The following is an 18,226-nucleotide window of genomic DNA, read 5'->3' as shown; positions in this document are numbered from 1 at the left end:
CGAGAAGAAGGGGTAGTGGTTTGTTTTTAAAAGGAGACAACAAAGAAAAAAGGTTATTTCCGGGTGAAATCAATATTGTGTAGCAGCAGCAGACCAACCAAGGAATAAATGCCCAGACCCAGTCAAAAGGGCAGCAATCTAACTGCTCACCTACTGCTGCTGCTCCACCCATCCAATCAGAGAGGGTGGGCTTTGGAAGGGACAGCATTAAGGTTTGCAGAGGAAATGGATCAGCACTGGATGATCCATGACAAGTTGAAAGAGCCCCAGGAGAGTCCTGGGAGTGGGGAGGAGGATGGGACCAGTAGGAATGTAGTGGTCACCACTGGTCACGCCCTAGGGCATGGTTGGAAAGAATATCCAGAGAAGAGGGAAGAAGTGCCCCTCCTGCATGCAGGCTGTTAGCTCTCATAGACCTTCCACTCAGCCCTAGTTTATTCCTTTGGGGCTCCCATATTGCCAAGACAGCTTGCTCCACAACCGGAGGCCAGGAGAGCCCAGAGATGAGTGCCTGACCCTCCTGGGATACAGGAGGGATAGATTATATGGTGCCCTCCAGATGTTGCCGTACTACAACACCCATCAGCCCGGACAGCAGCATGGTCAATGGCGAGGAAGGCCAGAGTTGCAGTCCGCAATATCTGCAGGGTACCACGTTGGCTACTGCTGCAATACTTGGTAAGCGTCCCAAGATGCTGTAGCCTAAGCAAGGCATGTTGAAGCTTGCTTTTTTAAAATGCATTTCTTCTACAGAATTCACATGTTGCTTAACTGTAAAAACGGTTTGCATAAAATATACATTAATATTATTGATAAAAGTCAGAAGTTGAAAACAAGTTGACCCCAAATAATTTAAAAATTATAAATAAGATCTGCAGTTAAAATACTCACTCTAAAGTAAATCACTCATTAAAATATATGTTGACTTTACATAGCTGGCCAGACTTGCCTGAAGAAAAAGAAATTGTTTAGCAGGTGCCAAAAACAGTATGGTTAAGGTGCTGGTCTGGTATCAATGGGCAGGGAGTTCCACAGAGTCAGAACTGCCATGAGCATTTGATTCCGTACAAGTGTAGAATGAACATGGCACAAGGTTTAATGAGGAGCAGTTAATCCAGCCATGCCTTTAAGAGCTGAGGGCTAAGTGGGGGGAACTATAGCCTTAAAGGAGTGGGACCCAACGAGCTCCATTGTTTACATCTGAATAACTGGAACTTACAGCAATTGCAAGGGCTTCTCCTCACTTTTCTGAAAGTGAAAGATGTCCTTTCCCCTCTCTTATTCAAGGTTAAATCTCCAATGTCAGCAGTGACGGCTCCAATTTTCTGTCCTTCAGATGCTTGAACAATGTCAAACTTCCTAGGTGTGATGCTTTAAAACAAAACAGAAGCTAGGATTATTATTATTATTATTATTATTATTATTATTAACATGAGGAAGAAGAAGAGTTTGGATTTGATATCCCGCTTTATCACTACCCGAAGGAGTCTCAATGTGGCTAACATTCTCCTTTCCCTTCCTCCCCCACAGCAAACACTCTGTGAGGTGAGTGGGGCTGAGAGACTTCAAAGAAGTGTGACTGGCCCAAGGTCACCCAGCAGCTGCATGTGGAGGAGCGGGGACGCGAACCCAGTTCCCCAGATTACGAGACTACCGCTCTTAACCACTACACCACACTGGCTCACCACACATGACAAACATATTAGATGAAATGGTTCATGGAAACCTGTGAAATAATGAGACAAGGGTCTAAACGTCTATGTACCTGGGGGGAACGACCCATCTCAGGCTCTGCAGGTTTCGGGCCACCAGCTCTTGAAACACCAGCATGAGAAGCTTGGCCTGATTGCCCAGTTGGGGGTACAACAGCCCCCCAGAGACAGCTGGTTCCTCCTGCTCTTCAGAGTTCGAGACTATGACATTGCCGGGCTAAATTGAATTACTGTGCACTACAACATACAGTGGTGCCTCGCAAGACGAAAAGAATCTGTTCTGTGATTCTCTTCATCTAGCGGTTTTTTCGTCTTGCGAAGCAAGCCCATTGACGGATTAGTGGATTAGCGCTATTAGCGGCTTTTAGCGGCTTATCTGCTGATCGGATCAGCTGATAAGCGGCTTAGCGGCTTAGAAAAGGGGGGGGAGGGGAAAAACCAGCAGGAACTCGCAAGACATGGTCGTCTTGCAAAGCAAGCCCATAGGAAATTCGTTTTGCGAAGCACCTCTAAAACGGAAAACTCTTTCGTCTAGCGAGTTTTCCGTCTTGCGAGGCATTCGTCTTGCGGGGCACCACTGTATTGCTGCAGGTCCCTCTTGGATCTGCATACCTCATTTGCTGACATTATTTACGGACCTTGATATTGACAAAAGAAATGCCCACAATGCAGACCTTTCAGGGCAAGGGCAATGCCCTGGATAGTACCTCAAAGGAGCCTGGGTTCAAATCCCTGATCAGCCATGATGTTCTCTTTGGGCAAGAGGCTGCCTCTCTATTTAATCTCCCTCACACGGTGGCTGAGAGAATGAAAGTGGGAGGAAAGACCCATAAATACCATTCTCGAGCACCCGGGAGGATTGGTGGGATCGTAACATAATGAATAAATCTGTCTGGTACAGGAAAAGGAATCTTGGGAACTATGTTGCCCAAGTATCCCTCTGTACAGTCTGTTTGAGCTTCCTCAGGGAAAACTCCAAATCTTTCTCATGTCCAGCCTTTTCCCCCCTCAACTTGATAAACAAGCTTCATTAATGCAGAATTTGCCATGGAGAGGTGATATATCTGTCCAGGGGACCAGTTGAGAGCCCCTCAGAATTGCTGACTTGAAAAGTCATCAGCACTTGACTCCCAGCAAGACAAGCGCTCAGCCTGTTATTGACTTCTATGCTGCTGAGCCAAGTTCAGCCGTGGCAGAATAAACTGCAGCAAATCATATCATTGCTTTGCGAGTTTGAACAAAGCAGACCTAAAAACCACATACCCGTGCACACTACCTCACCATTTTTAGTTATCCTATAACATCTAGCCTGGTTTCTAAAGCCAACATAAATGGGCATATCTTCAAAGGGCCCACGTCCCTGCCTATCACCTCTATTCCTCATGAGTGGAGAACTTGTGGTATTCCAGCTGTTGTTGGACTCCGACTCCCATCAGCCCCTGCCAGCATGGCCAATGATCAGGGAGGATGGGAGTTGGAGTCCAGGATCATCTGGAAGACCACAGACTCCCTAGACCTGCTGTAAATAAACAAAAAACGGCAAATGGATTATCATCATTAACTGGTGACTGCTAAAGAAACAAGAAGGGAAGTCTGCCGCCAGTCTGCTCTGCCACTTTTATGCATGTAATATCATTAACTTGTGACTGTCAACACCTACCCATGGGTCCAGAGGTATCTAGATTCTCCAGACATTACCAGCAAGCTACGCTGAGGCAGCATAACTGCTGCGGCATGTCCATCCGGATGTTTGAAATCCATAACAATCTGTGGAAAAGAGGGGGAAATCATCTGTTATTTCTGAGAATTAACTGTAAGTAGGCAAGATTTGTAGTGATGTATGGAAGTGAGAGCTGGACCATAAAGAAGGCTGATCGCCGAAGAACTGATGCTTTTGAATTATGGTGCTGGAGGAGACTCTTGAGAGTCCCATGGACTGCAAGAAGATCAAACCTCTCCGTTCTTACAGAAATCAGCCCCGAGTGCTCACTGGAAGGACAGATCCTGAAGCTGAGGCTCCAATACCTGGCCACCTCATGAGAAGAAAAGACTCCCTGGAAAAGACCCTGATGTTGGCAAAGATGGAGGGAACAAGGAGAAGGGGACGACGGAGGAGGAGATGGTTGGACAGTGTTCTTGAAGCTACCAGCATGAGTTTGACCAAACTGTGGAAGGTAGTGGAAGACAGGAGTGCCTGGTGTGCTCTGGTCCATGGGGTCACAAAGAGTCGGACACGACGAAACAACAACAACAGGCAAGATTTGCCGCAGAAATCAGCATTTTGATTGTGTGTGTACGGACACAGTAGGCATTTGCACTCAGAATCACACAGTCTTTGGGAACACAGAAGCTGCCTTGTACAGAGTCAGGCCATTGGTCCACCAAGTTCAGTACTGCCTATACTGACTGGCAGTGGCTCTCCAGGTATTCAGGAATGGGACATTCCAAGGTGTACCTGGAGATGTTGGAGATTGAACCTGGGAACCTTCTGACTGCAAAGCAAAAGCTCTGCCACTAAGCTACTGCCCTACAATTTTACAAGGGGTTTTGTGATGGACTGGCTGGAGGCACCAGTTGGGAGAAGAGGGAGCAGACTGGAAGGAGGAGGCTGGCAGAAGATGAAGAAGCAACAGGGTTTAGTGAGCAGGAAGAGTCTGTGACAGAGAGCACTCCAGAACCAGAGGCTGGAGAGGAGTGGGGCCAAGAGGCAGCAACGTGTCAGGCTCATGAGGAGGCCGGGCTGTCCCCCACTTCTGCTACGACCAGCTCCCCTCCCCTCCGGTTTCCCAGAATCCAAAGAGGTATGATGATGGTGGAACAAAGACCGGTAAGACGAAGGAGCCTCAGATTGCTTGGGAAGGAATCGGGGAGGAGGAGACTTAGGGAGTAGTGGGAAGGCAGGGACCTTCAGTCCCCACAACTGCCTCATAGGAGCAAGTTTTATCGGGACGAGTTGCTTTGCTCACTAGGCCTGGCCTCCTGAGCTGTCTTGCTTCTTTGAATAAAGAGTTAACTGAAGCCGTGTGAGCTATTGCTGACGTGCTCCTGTCAGGTTTGGACAAATTCATACAACAGAATAAGGCTATCCATGGCTATTAGCCAAGACAATGATATACTACCTCCAGGATCAAAGCCAGTATGATTCTGAATACCAGTAGCTGGGGTACATCATGACAGAGCTATTGCCCTCGTGTCCTGCTTGTGGGCTTCCCAAAGACATCTAGTTGGCCATTCATTGACGTTTAGGGTGGCCTGCCAGGGCCTAGACATCAACCCTGGTTTTGCAGTCCAAGGCAGGCGGGGGGGGGGGGGACTTTAAGGACTTAGTAAAGGACTGCCATATCTGGCTGGTGGGGCTGTGCAAAACCTGGTGGGTTGCAGGTTGTATGGACAACACATGGAGCAAAATAGAAAATGAAATTACTGTATTTTTCCGTGTATAAGACTATATTTCCCCCCAAATTTTTTAAATTTAAAGTTGGGGGTCATTTTATACATGGAATGTTTAAAATACAGTGGTACCTCGGGTTAAGTACTTAATTTGTTCTGGAGGTCCGTTCTTAACCTGAAACTATTCTTAACCTGAGGTACCACTTTAGCTAATGGGGCCTCCTGCTGCCGCCATGCGATTTCTGTTCTCACCCTGAAGCAAAGTTCTTAACCCAAGGTACTATTTCTGGGTTAGTGGAGTCTGTAACCTGAAGCATCTGTAACCCGAGGTACCACTGTACACAGGAAGCTCCTTGATCAGGCCAGTGGCCCATCTAAGTCCAGCATTTTCTTCTCACAGCAGCCAACCAGATGCCTATGGGAAACCTGCAAGTAGGAACTGTGCGTAGTAGCAACTGGTATTTAGAAGCATTGGTGCCTCCAACAGTGGATACTATAGTGGCAATATGTGTAGAAGAATACATGGAAAAACATTGTTGCAAAACAAATTTATTGATATGCATCAACCAAACTTTGTAAAGGCAAAATATGGCTAGATGGCTTATGGGGGAAAATTAAAACCAATATTCACAACACAATAGAAACAGAGTGTTAAACAGAAGAAGCTGTTAGGTGGTGGAGGGAAGTCACAGGGTGAGGAATAAGGAAAAGCTATTTAGATACATACACATAGAATTGAAAATAGCTATAATTCGAAATGTACTGTAAAGTGTGTTATGAAGATGTCATGGAATGAAATAATTTAAAATAAAGAGTATCAAGTATACATCCACATTTTGCAAGAGGGTTTTGCCCTAGTTCCGCCTCCTCAAATGCCATCGTAGAAGCCTTCCAGAAAGTAATTTCTATCCCACTTTTAATAATAATAGCAATAATAATTATGATAATAATCCTTTTGCAGTCTCGAAGGCTTCTGTTCTGACTCCGCCTTGCCGAGGCCACTCACTGAAGGAGCCAGACAGCATCTCCCTGCCTCTTTGTAAGTCTTTATCCCAGCAGTGCAATCTAAGTCGCCACTTCTTTGTCTCGTCCCCCCCCCCACACCCACAGGCACAAAAGGAAAGGGAGGGAGGTGCATTAAGGCTCCTGGTCTTCTTTTTAATTCACTAAGGACTAGCAATCAATAGCGCTACTTCTGCCACTGCCAAATCAATCCGCCTCTCATGACAGCTTTCCTCCACAGGAGCGATTTCCAATTACTATTTTCGCTTCTACCCATTTTCTTTATTCTCGGAGGTGGCAAAGCCAATGAAGATCAAATTTCCAGCTTGCCCATTGTGCACCGCTAAGGACTGCAGTCAATAATACGTGTTATATATACAAATTTTTATATGTGTCTATATTATGGGAGGCAATGCTGGATATTTGATCTCGCACAATGCTTTCCAATGTTTCTTTCAAAGGGGGGGGGGGTCGGAATAGCGTGTCTTCACACCCAGCCCTTCCCTCAAAAGCGTGAGCGATACGCATGAAGCTAAGAATACCACTCTGCAGTGTAAACATGACGCTGGAGCAAGCGTTCGTGACGAGGGAATGCGTTGCAGAGCATGCAAAGATGCCTAGATAGACTTCAGAGCAGGCACTTGCATTCTGAAGGCTGCTCCCACTGCTAAAGGCATGGGCAAAATAATGCAAAGGGGGGGGAGCAGGGGAGGTGGGGTGGGGAGAGAGAATTCAAAGAGAAGAGCAGCTGGGAGAGACAGGGGCATTTCTTAGAGCTAGGAAAGTACCACAAGGCTGCTTGCACAGAGGTCAAATTGCATTTGGCAGGCCAAGTAGACAAAAAAAGAGAGAGAGAGAGGAGGAGGGGGAAATCATTGTTAAAGAGGCTATATAGAAAGTGAGTCATTGTTTGATAATGATAGCTATAACATTGGCATGGAGAATAAGGGATGCAATGTGATTTTTTTAACAAAGAAAGAAAGAAAGAGGAACAAAAGCCCTGCAAAGTGATACCTTTATTTGGATCAAATTCTGCAGCTGTAGGCCAACTTCCAGATTACACTTAACTCTTCATTCGGCAGATCTGAGGGACTCAACAGCTTGCAAACTCCTACCACAGGGGTTGAGCAGCAGCTCACCTATTTTAAACCTTTATTGAAATGGAACCTGCTTATCTATTACATCTCCTATGATAGATAGATGCTGAAGATAGAAGATTGAAGCTGAGGGTCCAATACCGTGGCCACCTCATGAGAAGAGAAGACTCCCTGGAAAAGACCCTGATGTTGGCAAAGATGGAGGGCAGAAGGAGAAGGGGACGACAGAGGACGAGATGGTTGGACAGTGTTCTCAAAGCTACCAGCATGAGTCTGACCAAACTGCGGGAGGCAGTGGAAGACAGAAGTGCCTGGCGTGCTCTGGTCCATGGGGTCACGAAGAGTTGGACACGACTAAACAACAACAACGATAGATAGATAGACAGACAGACAGACAGATAATAGGGAGATAGGTAGGTAGATGATATAGATAGATGTCTCTGCTCTTACACACTTCTTGAACACAGGAAGCTGTCTTATACTGGCATGATTTGTACACTACACTAAGCCAAACCATGACTAAGTGTGAACAAACAAGTGTGAGAGCACACTTAGTGCCTGCTGCTGCATTCTGCTGCATTCTGCACTTGTTAGAGCTTCCAAGTCCTCCTCGAGGGAAGTCTCATGTGCAGTGCATTGCAATAATGCAATACGGAGGTAACCAGGACATGGGACACCGTTGCCTGGTTACCTTTCTCTGCAGTAAGAACTGCAGCAAGTATGAATGAACTTTCAAATCGAAACCAGTGTATCATCCACCCATCAGATGGGAGCGAAGCAAGAGATGGGTCAGTAGCCGGTGTAGATTAGAGCAAGAAAGAGGAAACGGGATCTAAATCGGCTGACGTGCTGATGTCTTTCTTCTTCAGATACCAGGAGAGGGAAAGTGTTTGGGTTGTATCCAACTAAAGTCCTACTCGAAGCAGGCTCATTGAAATTAGTAAAACTTGTGGAGGATGAGGATAAACTATGGCCCAAACTCGAGTCCAACATGACAGATGCAACTACCACTACATGCTCTTTGGTTCTCTAAAAACAAATTTAGACCTTGGCCTAATTTTCAAAACAGATGAGGAGCTGGTGGCCAGCCAATTTGGAAGGCAGGCAAATCCCACCTGATGACATACAAATGACTTGACCTCACATGTCTTCAATACGCAACTTGCCATCTTATTGCTTGTCCGATAACGCCGATAACGATTTGCTTATTTGGAATTAGAGTCTGCCTGCCCTAAGCCACAAAGTATTTGCTGCTGAAAGTTTGCTGCCGGGAACATTTGGCTCCTGAGGCCAAGAGTTTAACAGTTTTCATTGCCTCTTGATCTCTCTCACGCTGACTGGTGTAGCGAGAACTTAATCCCCCCCAGGAAAAGTAATGCAGGCCTTGGGCACCTTGTGCGATTACAAAGCCAAGGATTCAAGCCAGGCTCCCAGCATAGCCTGGTTTATTAAATTTCACCAACTGCCCACGCTCAGCTTCTTACAAAAGGCTCCCACTGTTTCCTCAGCCGCCTTCCTTCTACGAACAAGAAGCATTTAATGCTGTTTAGTCTCTGTATTGTTTGCCTCTTTGAGAGGATTTCGCTACATTGGAATATGCCCGGAACCCATAAATTTAGCACTGATGCAGGCAAGTGCCGCCACCTCTGACGTGATCAAACCCTCTGGATGAATCAGAACATAAGGGCTGCCTTGCCGGATCCAGAGCAAGGTCTGTCTAGTCCACTATTCTCTTCTGAATGTCAGAACAGTGTGCTTACGAGCGGAGCATGACAATTATGTCCTTCTGCTTCTCTTTGTCCCAGCAGCGGGTGTCTACTCCTCCAAATCTACCATATGCACACCTAATCCCCCTCCTCCTTTGGGTACCACTCCTCGCTATACCTGCAGCACCATCCCAGGTGCATGTCCCTTCCGAGGCTCACAGCGGCTGCAGCTCAGGTTCAAAGCCCAGAGAGCTATTGCTAGTCAATGCAGAATCACAGACTTCAACCTTTTCAGACCTGGAATTCACTTTAATCCCAACATACATTTGGGGACCAATTTCTTAATTCCTCCCCCCCCACACACACACACTTTTATGTCCCTTTCAGCTCAGCACATATGCTCTGGAGTTAAGTCCCAGTGAGGGCTTCCTTCCACCTAAGAGCAAACACTTTCTTACATCTATTATTGTAAGGCCCCCAAACAACCACACAAAGTCACAATTGCTATGTTCCCTCTTTTCCTTCCTTCTTTCCTTATGGGTGGAATTTGGGTGTAGCATGAGGGGAAAGATGCTTCCAAGCAGGAATTTCCATGGCTTGGGGGGAAAAACCTAGACTGATAAGGGTCCCTGAAATTCCTGTTTGAAAGTATCATGGAGGATTCTCCAGGCCTGAAATACAAGAATATGTTTAAAGAAAAACTACTCTTTAGCAAGAAGACCCACAGACTTAATGAAAGCCATCACTTCGGTCAACGTTATCGTATAGGAAACATGTGGATTTAATTTCAACACAGCATGGCTTGCTTTTGAAATGGATTTGTAAAAACCCATTTGGGGAAACTGCTCTCTGAGATTGCAACACTCTTACAGTTGTGCTTAACTCCTAATGAAGAAAAATGGGGATTCGCAGAAACATATGAAATACCGCATTCTCAAAGACATACATTCTTATTTTATATGCAAAATAAAAGAAATATATTTAACTCGAAATAGGTAGATGAAACCTTTCGTATCCCTCCTCAGCAGGCTGGGGACAGGTAGCAGCAGTCAAACCAACGCACAGAACTCCTCAGGTTAATAAGCTGTGCCACACCTGCTCAATCCTGGGCCTTGAAGCATCAATGGTAGGTATTATTGAGCATATGGCTAGGCTCATTCGTGAGAAAGGGCCTCTCTCTGGCCCTTGCTCACCAGGCCTCTTTAAACATGCAAGCAGTGACAAGAGAAAGGAGATGCAGCAACACCCTCCATTTGCCTGGCGTACTGGTCGAGTGAACAGATTGCAGAGGCAGCAAAGAAGCCCATTCAGGCTGCGGCCTAGACTGCACCTTGCCCAAGCCCTATTGGAGGTTGCTTAACCACTACACCACACTGGAGAGCCAGTGTGGTGTAGTGGTTAAGAGCGGTAGTCACGTAATCTGGGAAACCGGGTTCGTGTCTCCGCTCCTCCACATGCAGCTGCTGGGTGACCTTGGGCCAGTCACACTTCTGTGAAGTCTCTCAGCCCCACTCACCTCACAGAGTGTTTGTTGTGGGGGAGGAAGGGAAAGGAGAATGTTAGCCGCTTTGAGACTCCTGAAGGGGAGTGAAAGGCGGGATATCAAATCCAAACTCTTCTTCTTCTTCTTCTTCTGCCCACACACTTCTACAGTCATACCTCATGTTACGTTTGATTCATGTTACGTTTTTTCAGGTTGTGTCCCGCGGTGACCCGGAAGTACCGGAAAGGGTTGCTTCCGGGTTTCGCCACTCACGCATGTGCAGACGTGCAAAATGACGTCACAGGCACACACAGAAGCGGTGAATCGCAACCCACACATGCGCAGACGCACTGCTTCGGGTTGCATTCCTTTCATGTTGCGAACGGGCCTCCGAAACAGATCCCGTTCGCAACCAGAGATACCACTGGACTGCGCTTGCTGCTGGTGTGGTGGCTCCTCTAGAAAACTGCTTTAAACAGCTTGTAGCAGAGTTTCTTCCTGGTGGCAGATGACAAGAGACTATAAGACTTGTGCAAAATAGTCATGAGTTACTTTATTTCTTGGCTGGTTCACAAGCGATTATATACAAAACTATTTACATACATCTTTGCACAACAGCATGTGGGTACTCTTTCCTCCTGCAGGCAACTGCAACCTGCAACATCCTTTTTTATTTTTATACCCAGCTGTAACCAATCAACCTAGATTGTCACTCCTAACGATTAATGAAAACTTCTTTAAAGCTACAAACACCTTTTTCTGTTTCTTTGCAGAATGACTTCCTAACAAGCCCCGCACTCAAAATTCCTGGAGCTGCCACTACAAAGAAGAACATCCTACAGAAGGAATTCGTTCTTTGATTGTTAACAGACCTCTAAGGAAAGGAAGTTCACAGTTGTGTTATCGCTGCTCTTCACGTTTGTTGCAACAGGTGGTACGGATCCAAATGATGTCTCCAGTTGCTTTTTAGCAGCTGCAGTGTTACTAAGAGGTCTCTGGAGGTATGTCCAACCCAAGCTTGTTAAGGGCTTTTAAAGATTCAAATCAGTGCTTTGAATTGTGCACCTTGCTCACCCACGTCTCTGTGGGTACACATGTACACACTTGTAGTTAGTGCTTGGCAAAACAGCATTCGCACTCAGCACTGTCCATGCTGAAGAATAACTTGCACATCCCACAGGGGAGATGCCCTAGACGTTGTAAGATAGTGCCCATGTCACCCTGTGGGCTCTACATTCCTTTCTCGGGCAGATATAAACAGATATTACACCGCATCAAAAGCAAAAGCAACGAGAATTTCCATCTGACAAACTATAGCGCTGGTATACAGATTCATAAATGTGGTTTTGCTAGTTATACAAATATTTGACATATTGTTCTAAAACCTCCCCTCAGGGCTCAAAAGGACACTGCTGTATATAGGACATTTTATCCCGGCATAGTAATGGAAGTATAAATCCCCGGGGCTACGGCTTTTGTGTTGAAGATATTATCCAAGTCCATTTTACATCCCGGAGGGACAATACCGCCAAACTAGTGATTGCCAATTTAAGTTCGCTTCGCTGCTCAAAAGACCAATTGTGCCTCCTTCTGGTTTTATCATTCCACAGCCTCCATCTGTATGCAGAAAACTTTTCCGACAAAATTTGCCACAGCCTTAAAATAGACTCTCGTAACAAAGGGGGAATGACGTCACAGGCTCGATGAAATTAGCCCTTCTTAGTCAATCCCTGAGCTGAATACTGCTGAAATGCAACAGCTACTTTCTAATGCTCCACAGTTCAGCTCAGCTGCTGCTCAATTCTGACAGGCATCAGTTGCAGCCAAGTTCATTTCATGCTCTGATCTTCCAAAAATAGCTCTGAAAGTTTGTTTGTTTGTTGTTGTTCTAAGTAGCCACCACTGGTAGAGCTCTTGCAGAAATTAAAACTATTATTGAGTGGGTTGGGGGGTTTAAGTCCTAGTGCGCTTGCAACTCCTTGAGGGTTTAAGGGAGGGAGAAAGAGATATAAATGCTGACCTGCATAATTAAGGATAACAGATACTGAAACCCTTTATAATTCATAATAAGAATGTAGCAAAAAGGGAACAGTAAGAATAGGGATGAGGATAACACAGGTTTAAAATGTCAAATATAATATAATAAAGGAAAGGCAAATGGGGACGGCTGGATGGGCAGAAGCATGCCAACAGCCCAACTGTTCAATTTAGAGGCCAGGTAACCTAGGAAACTGCCCCTCAGTCCCAGCCCTGAAGGCACAAAATGGAGCACTAAGATTGTACGGTCAGACACAAGCCTAGGATGAAAGGGAGAAAAACTGCATGGCGGTTGCTAGGCAACTTCTGCCACCCTCCTATCCTCTAGAAACAACAGTGGTTGCCTAGCAACTGAGACCTGCATTCTCCTACCTCAGTAGAGGCCTTGGTCAAAAAGAGCCTGGAGTCTTTTTGTAAACCTGCACCAACAGAGGCAATGGCAAAACAGGGGGAAGGGGAGGCAGAGTATTAATGTGTGTGAGGAAAAATATCTCAATATAAATAAGAACATAAGAAGAGCCATTGGATAAGGCCAATGGCCCATTCCGTCCTGCATCCTAGTCTCACAATGGCCAACCAGGTTCCTGTGGGAAACTTGAAAGCAGGACTTGAGCAAAAGAGCACGCTCCTCAATATCTGTGGGATTTCCCCTTCCTCCTCACTCCCGGCCTTCTCCGGAGGATGGAGCTTGCTCCAAGAGCCTTGCAGCGTATACACATTACACATAGTGGGCGGTATTTAATAAGAAGATTGTTATCTCACCGCCTAATATTACAAAAAGCTCTCTGTCAGAACAGTGGGGGCTAACCTTTGGCCCTCCAGGTGTCAGGCATAGGTCAGCGGTAAAACACCTGGTGTCAGTGGACTTAGTTCTTTATTCAAAAAAACAAAACAGCGCAGGCCTAGTGATCACAACAACTTTTCTCAGTAGGTCTTGCCCCAATGAGGCAGTTGCAACCACTGCTGCCTAAGGCTCCTCTCCCAGTTCCTTCCCAGGCAATCTGAGGCTCCTTCATCTTGCCTCTTTGTCTTTGCCCTGCTCCACCCTCGTAACTTCTGTGTGTGTTCTGGAATAACAGGGGAGACAGGCTGGTCGCAGGAGGAGGGGGAGACTCCCTGGATTCTTCAGCAGCCTGACTCATCACTGTCTCCTGTTCCCTCTCCTCTCCTGCCTCTGCTTCTGGGCTTCTCTCTGCCATAGACTCTCCCTGCTCACTAAACCCTGTCACCTCTTCAGCTTCCAACACCTCCTTCCTCCCAGTCTGCTCCCTCTTCTTCATCGGACCATTCATTGTCATTCCATCACTAGTCTGAGCCTCCTTCCCCTGGGGGTTCTCCAGTTTGATACCTCCCACCACTCCTCTGCATCCGGCCAGACCATAACTCCCAATATCCCTGATTATTATGGCCAGGGCGGTTTGGGATGTTGGGAGTTGGGAGTCCCACAACACCAGGAGGGCAACAGATTAGCCACTGCTGTGCTAAAGCAATTCCACAGCACGATCCACTGTCTTGTAGTAATGATGAGATTAAAAAAGGAGATACACAACAAAAACAAGACAGAAAGTCGAGAAAACGCAGACCAATTAATCTGGAAATGGTTGCTCTGGTTATGTACCTTGGGAAGGAGACATCCATCTGATTCACTGACTTCAATGGGGTTTACTTCTGGTGGAAGTGTATAGGATTTCACTACAATCTGACAAGTACTTGTATTGATTAGTGAAGTACAGAAGGGCTGAGCCTGATAACAGACAGTAAGAACATAAGGGCCCTGCTGGATCAGCCCATCCTGGCATCCTGTTATCACAGTAACCAACTAGATGCCTACGGGGAGGAACACGCAAGCAAGACCTTAAATTTGTAGCAACACTCTCTCCTCCTGACGTTTCCAGCAGCTGGAATTCAGAAGCATACTGCTCCCAATCATTTTCGCCTTGCAGTAAATGGACAATTGAAGGCGTCTGAAAGATGGACAGTGATTCCCCCATGGAGACACAATTTAAGCAGAAGTAGCATTTCTGGATTTTGCTGTGGCTGCGATTACCCTGCGGCAAAAAATGAACAATGATGTGGCAAAGTCAACAGAAATGTAATTCTGCAACTTTGCATTAAAAAAGAGAGAAAGAGAGCTTAACTCACTCTGCAATTTTCAGGATTTTTTTTTTAATAATAGTACAAAACACCCAATGAGAATCCTTCTACCAGAGTGCCAACTTGAATAAAATATTTTGGGGGGGGGACAGATAAGCCCCACCCTGCATAATCGGTCACATGACCCTCACATCATTTGAATGACAATGTCCATTAACGGGGGGCGGGGGTGGCCCCCTCAAATATTTTATGGGAGGACAAAGAGACCTCAGCCCCTATGAGTTGGTTCTTTGTATGCTTCCTACAAAGAACAAGTATCTGTGTCTCATTGAACATGCAGGTATCCATCAAAACAGAGCCCTTCAAAAGTAACTGCTTTAAAAATGATGGTTCTTTGAGGGGGTTTTTACAATCAACATTTTATGAAATATATAAATAGGCACATTATATTTTTGTCTCTTTGAGCGAAGATACCCGACTCTTTCATTACACAGATTCTAGTCTGTGCCACCCTTCTCACTGGCTGCCTGTAGTTTTAACTCTGGCTTTAAAAGAGAAGCTCACTTAGAAACAGGCATCACCATAGGAAGATGGAGGCAGGTATGTTTTTGTGTGTGAGGCTGATGAGCTGAGAAATTTTACAGCGTGGGGTTCCTTTTGAAGAATCAGAATGAAAGGTGAAACCATACCTTTCCAGGAGCCTTGCAATACATACATACATATGCATACATATATAAATATATACGGTGTGTATATATATACACACACACACACACACACACACACACACACATATATATATATATATATATATATATATATATATATATATATATATTGTAATGGGATGATTAGCTGCTTGTGCGTAAAATCGTGCTCCCTCAGAGTTTGTGCGACTCCACAAACCTCTGTGTGTGACAGAGCTCCACAAACATGTCTGCTCTTAGTCACTCGTAGAGTCTGACAGTGGCTGTCTGCGGAAGCGTTTCCAGCAAAGAAGCTCCTTAACGGAAACGCGTCTCCTGGACTCACGGCGTGACAGTTTCCGGCGAGGTGTGGGTCTCCCTATGGGAGACTCAGATACCTCCCCACTGTGCTCGCTGGAAGCGTCTCTGAGCCCTCCCTCCTGCTCGCATTCCCTCCGAGATTCACTCCTCCCCCTGCTGGTTCCTGCCTCAGCTGTTGAGTCTCTTTCTTCCTCCCTGAGACCCTCCACCGCCTGATGCTCCGATGGCAGTTCCCTGACATCCACCTCCCCTCCAGGGCCCCCCTCACCCCCTCCCATTTCCTCTTCCCTGGGAGGTGAAGGGTTAAAACCCCAAAAAGAATCTTCTTCATCTTCAGACGTCTCGAACAATTCCCTCCATCGATCGCCGTCCTGGCTCGCTGAATCCTCCTCCTCTTCGGAATCTGTGAACCCCTCCAACTCCTCTTCCTCGTCGGTGGTGGCAAAGTATTTCCTTCGGAACCTCGCTACAGGCTGAGGTTTGCGTGGGAACCTCTGATGAAAAGTTTCTATTAAAAATTCGTCATTGACATCCTCTGCCCTAACCCAGGTGTTTTCCGACTCCGGTTCCCCTTCCCACATTACCAAATACTCAACTTGATCTCCCTTCCACCTGGAATCGAGGATCTCCGCTACATGGTAGCTGTGTTCCTTCTCCTCCATTGCTGGTCCCCTAGTGACCCTCCCTTCACTGTTCCCTTTATACGGTGACAGCAATGACCTGTGGAAAACTGGGTGCAGCTTCATGTGGTTCGGTAACCGGAGTCTGAAAGCCACTGGGTTGACCTGCTGCATGACTTCAAATGGTCCCAGCCTTTTGGGTCTTAACTTCTTACAACCCCCTTTGAATGGCAACCCTTGGGTTGACAGCCACACCTGGTCCCCCACCCTGATGCTTTCACCTTCCCTTCTGTTTTTGTCTGCCTGCCTCTTATATTCCTCCTTAGCCCTGTTTAAGTTGAGTTGGAGCTGGCGATGGATCGCTTCCATTTCTTCAACGAACTGTTCTGCAGCTGGAACGCTCCAGTTCTCCCCTTCCCCCCCTGGGAAGGCTCTGGGATGGCACACGTGATTAGCCAAAAAGGGGCTCATCCCCGTGGACACGTTCTCTGCATTGTTGTAGGCAAATTCTGCCAACGCCAGCTTCTCCACCCAATCATTCTCTCTGTCATTCACATAACACCGCAAATATTGCTGGAGAACACCATTAGCTCTTTCCGCCTGCCCGTTGGTTTCTGGATGACGGGCCGTTGAGAAATTAACCTCAACATGCAGTAAGCTCATGAGCTTCCTCCAGAACCTGGAAGTAAATTGTTTCCCTCGGTCTGAAACCACCCTCAAGGGGGCGCCATGCAACCTAAACACATTTTCTACAAACAATTTGGCTGTTTCTTCTGCTGTGACCGCATGTGAGCAGGCTATAAAGTGGGCCATTTTAGTTAACAGGTCTACCACAACCATGATGGCTGTTTTCCCTCTAGACCTTGGCAGATCAGTCATAAAATCTATGGCCACTGCTTCCCACGGTCTTTCAGGTGTGGGTAGTGGTTCTAATAAACCTGCCGGTGCCCGCCTCTCCCCCTTGGCTCGTTGGCATTGTTCACACCCTCTCACATACTCCCGCACATCTTCCCTGACCTTGGGCCACCAAAATTCCCTGGTAACCAGCCACATGGTTTTGTGTTGCCCAAAATGCCCTGCTGTGGGGCTATCGTGCAGTTGCTTGAGTACCTTCTCCCTCAATTCCCCTTCGGGTATATATAACGCTCCCTTGTAGTACAATGCCCCGTTTCTCTCCTCAAAACCCCCGGGTTTGTCTCCCTCCCTCCTGAGACCCCTGAGTTTGTCCTGGGCGTATTCATCATGCACCGTACCCTCTACCAACTCCCTTTGCCCCACCAATGCCGCCCCACACACCCAACGGTCCTCTGGAATGACATGGGTCTCTTCGGGTGCTCCCTCCCCCTCCAAATATTCAGGTTTGCGTGAGAGAGCGTCCGCCCTAACGTTCTCTGGGCCTGGCACGTAACAAATCTCAAAGTTAAATTTGGAGAACTCCTGGGCCCATCTCAACTGCCGTTGGTTGAGCACTCGCGCAGTTCTCCAATACTCTAGATTCTTATGGTCCGTGCACACTTGCACCTTATGCTGTGCACCAATTAGCAGGTGCCTCCATTTCCGGAAAGCCTCATGAATAGCAAGAAGTTCCCGGTCGTACACCGTGTAGTTCCTCTCGGATTTGTTCAGCTTTCGCGAAAAGAAGGCACACGGTCGCCACTCTGACTCCTCCTTCCCCGACTGCAGAAGAAGCACCGCCCCTATGGCTCTGTCAGACGCGTCTGTTTCGACCCTCAGCTTCTTTTGTAAGTCCACATGCAGAAGTTGTTCTTCCGAGGCGAAGGCCCTTTTCAGTTCCTCAAACGCTCGCTCCGCCTCCGCCGTCCATACAAACTTCTTTTTACTGCTGAGACAGTCCGTAATGGGCGCCGTCAGGTGGGCGAAGTTTCGGATGAACTTACGATAAAAGTTTCCAAACCCTAGGAACCTCTGCACATCCTTCTTGGTTTTGGGTGTTTTCCAGTCCAGCACTGCCTGCACCTTACCGGGATCCATGGCCAATCCCTTGTCTGACAGGTGGTACCCCAGGAATTCCACCTCCTTGGTATGAAACTGACACTTCTCCAGTTTCACCCACAGCC

General features: G+C 46.9%; 1 protein-coding gene across 5 annotated transcripts in view; it reads right to left on the bottom strand.

Annotated features, from left to right (window-relative positions):
* ALKBH8 (alkB homolog 8, tRNA methyltransferase) overlaps positions 1-18,226 on the bottom strand; it is a gene marked incomplete at its 5' end in the record, with an annotated part of 69,642 nt that overhangs the window by 13,227 nt on the left and 38,189 nt on the right. For all 5 annotated transcript variants that reach the window (XM_081197645.1, XM_081197644.1, XM_081197646.1 and 2 more), the window contains 2 exons: positions 1,220-1,371; positions 3,373-3,479. In XM_081197645.1, coding sequence (XP_081053771.1) covers positions 1,220-1,371; positions 3,373-3,479 — 259 coding nt within the window. The remainder of the gene's footprint in view (positions 1-1,219; positions 1,372-3,372; positions 3,480-18,226) is intronic.

This window comes from Podarcis bocagei (assembly GCF_964188305.1).
Source record: "Podarcis bocagei genome assembly, chromosome: 6".
NCBI lineage: Eukaryota > Metazoa > Chordata > Lepidosauria > Squamata > Lacertidae > Podarcis > Podarcis bocagei.
This window is presented reverse-complemented; position numbering and strand designations above follow the sequence as displayed.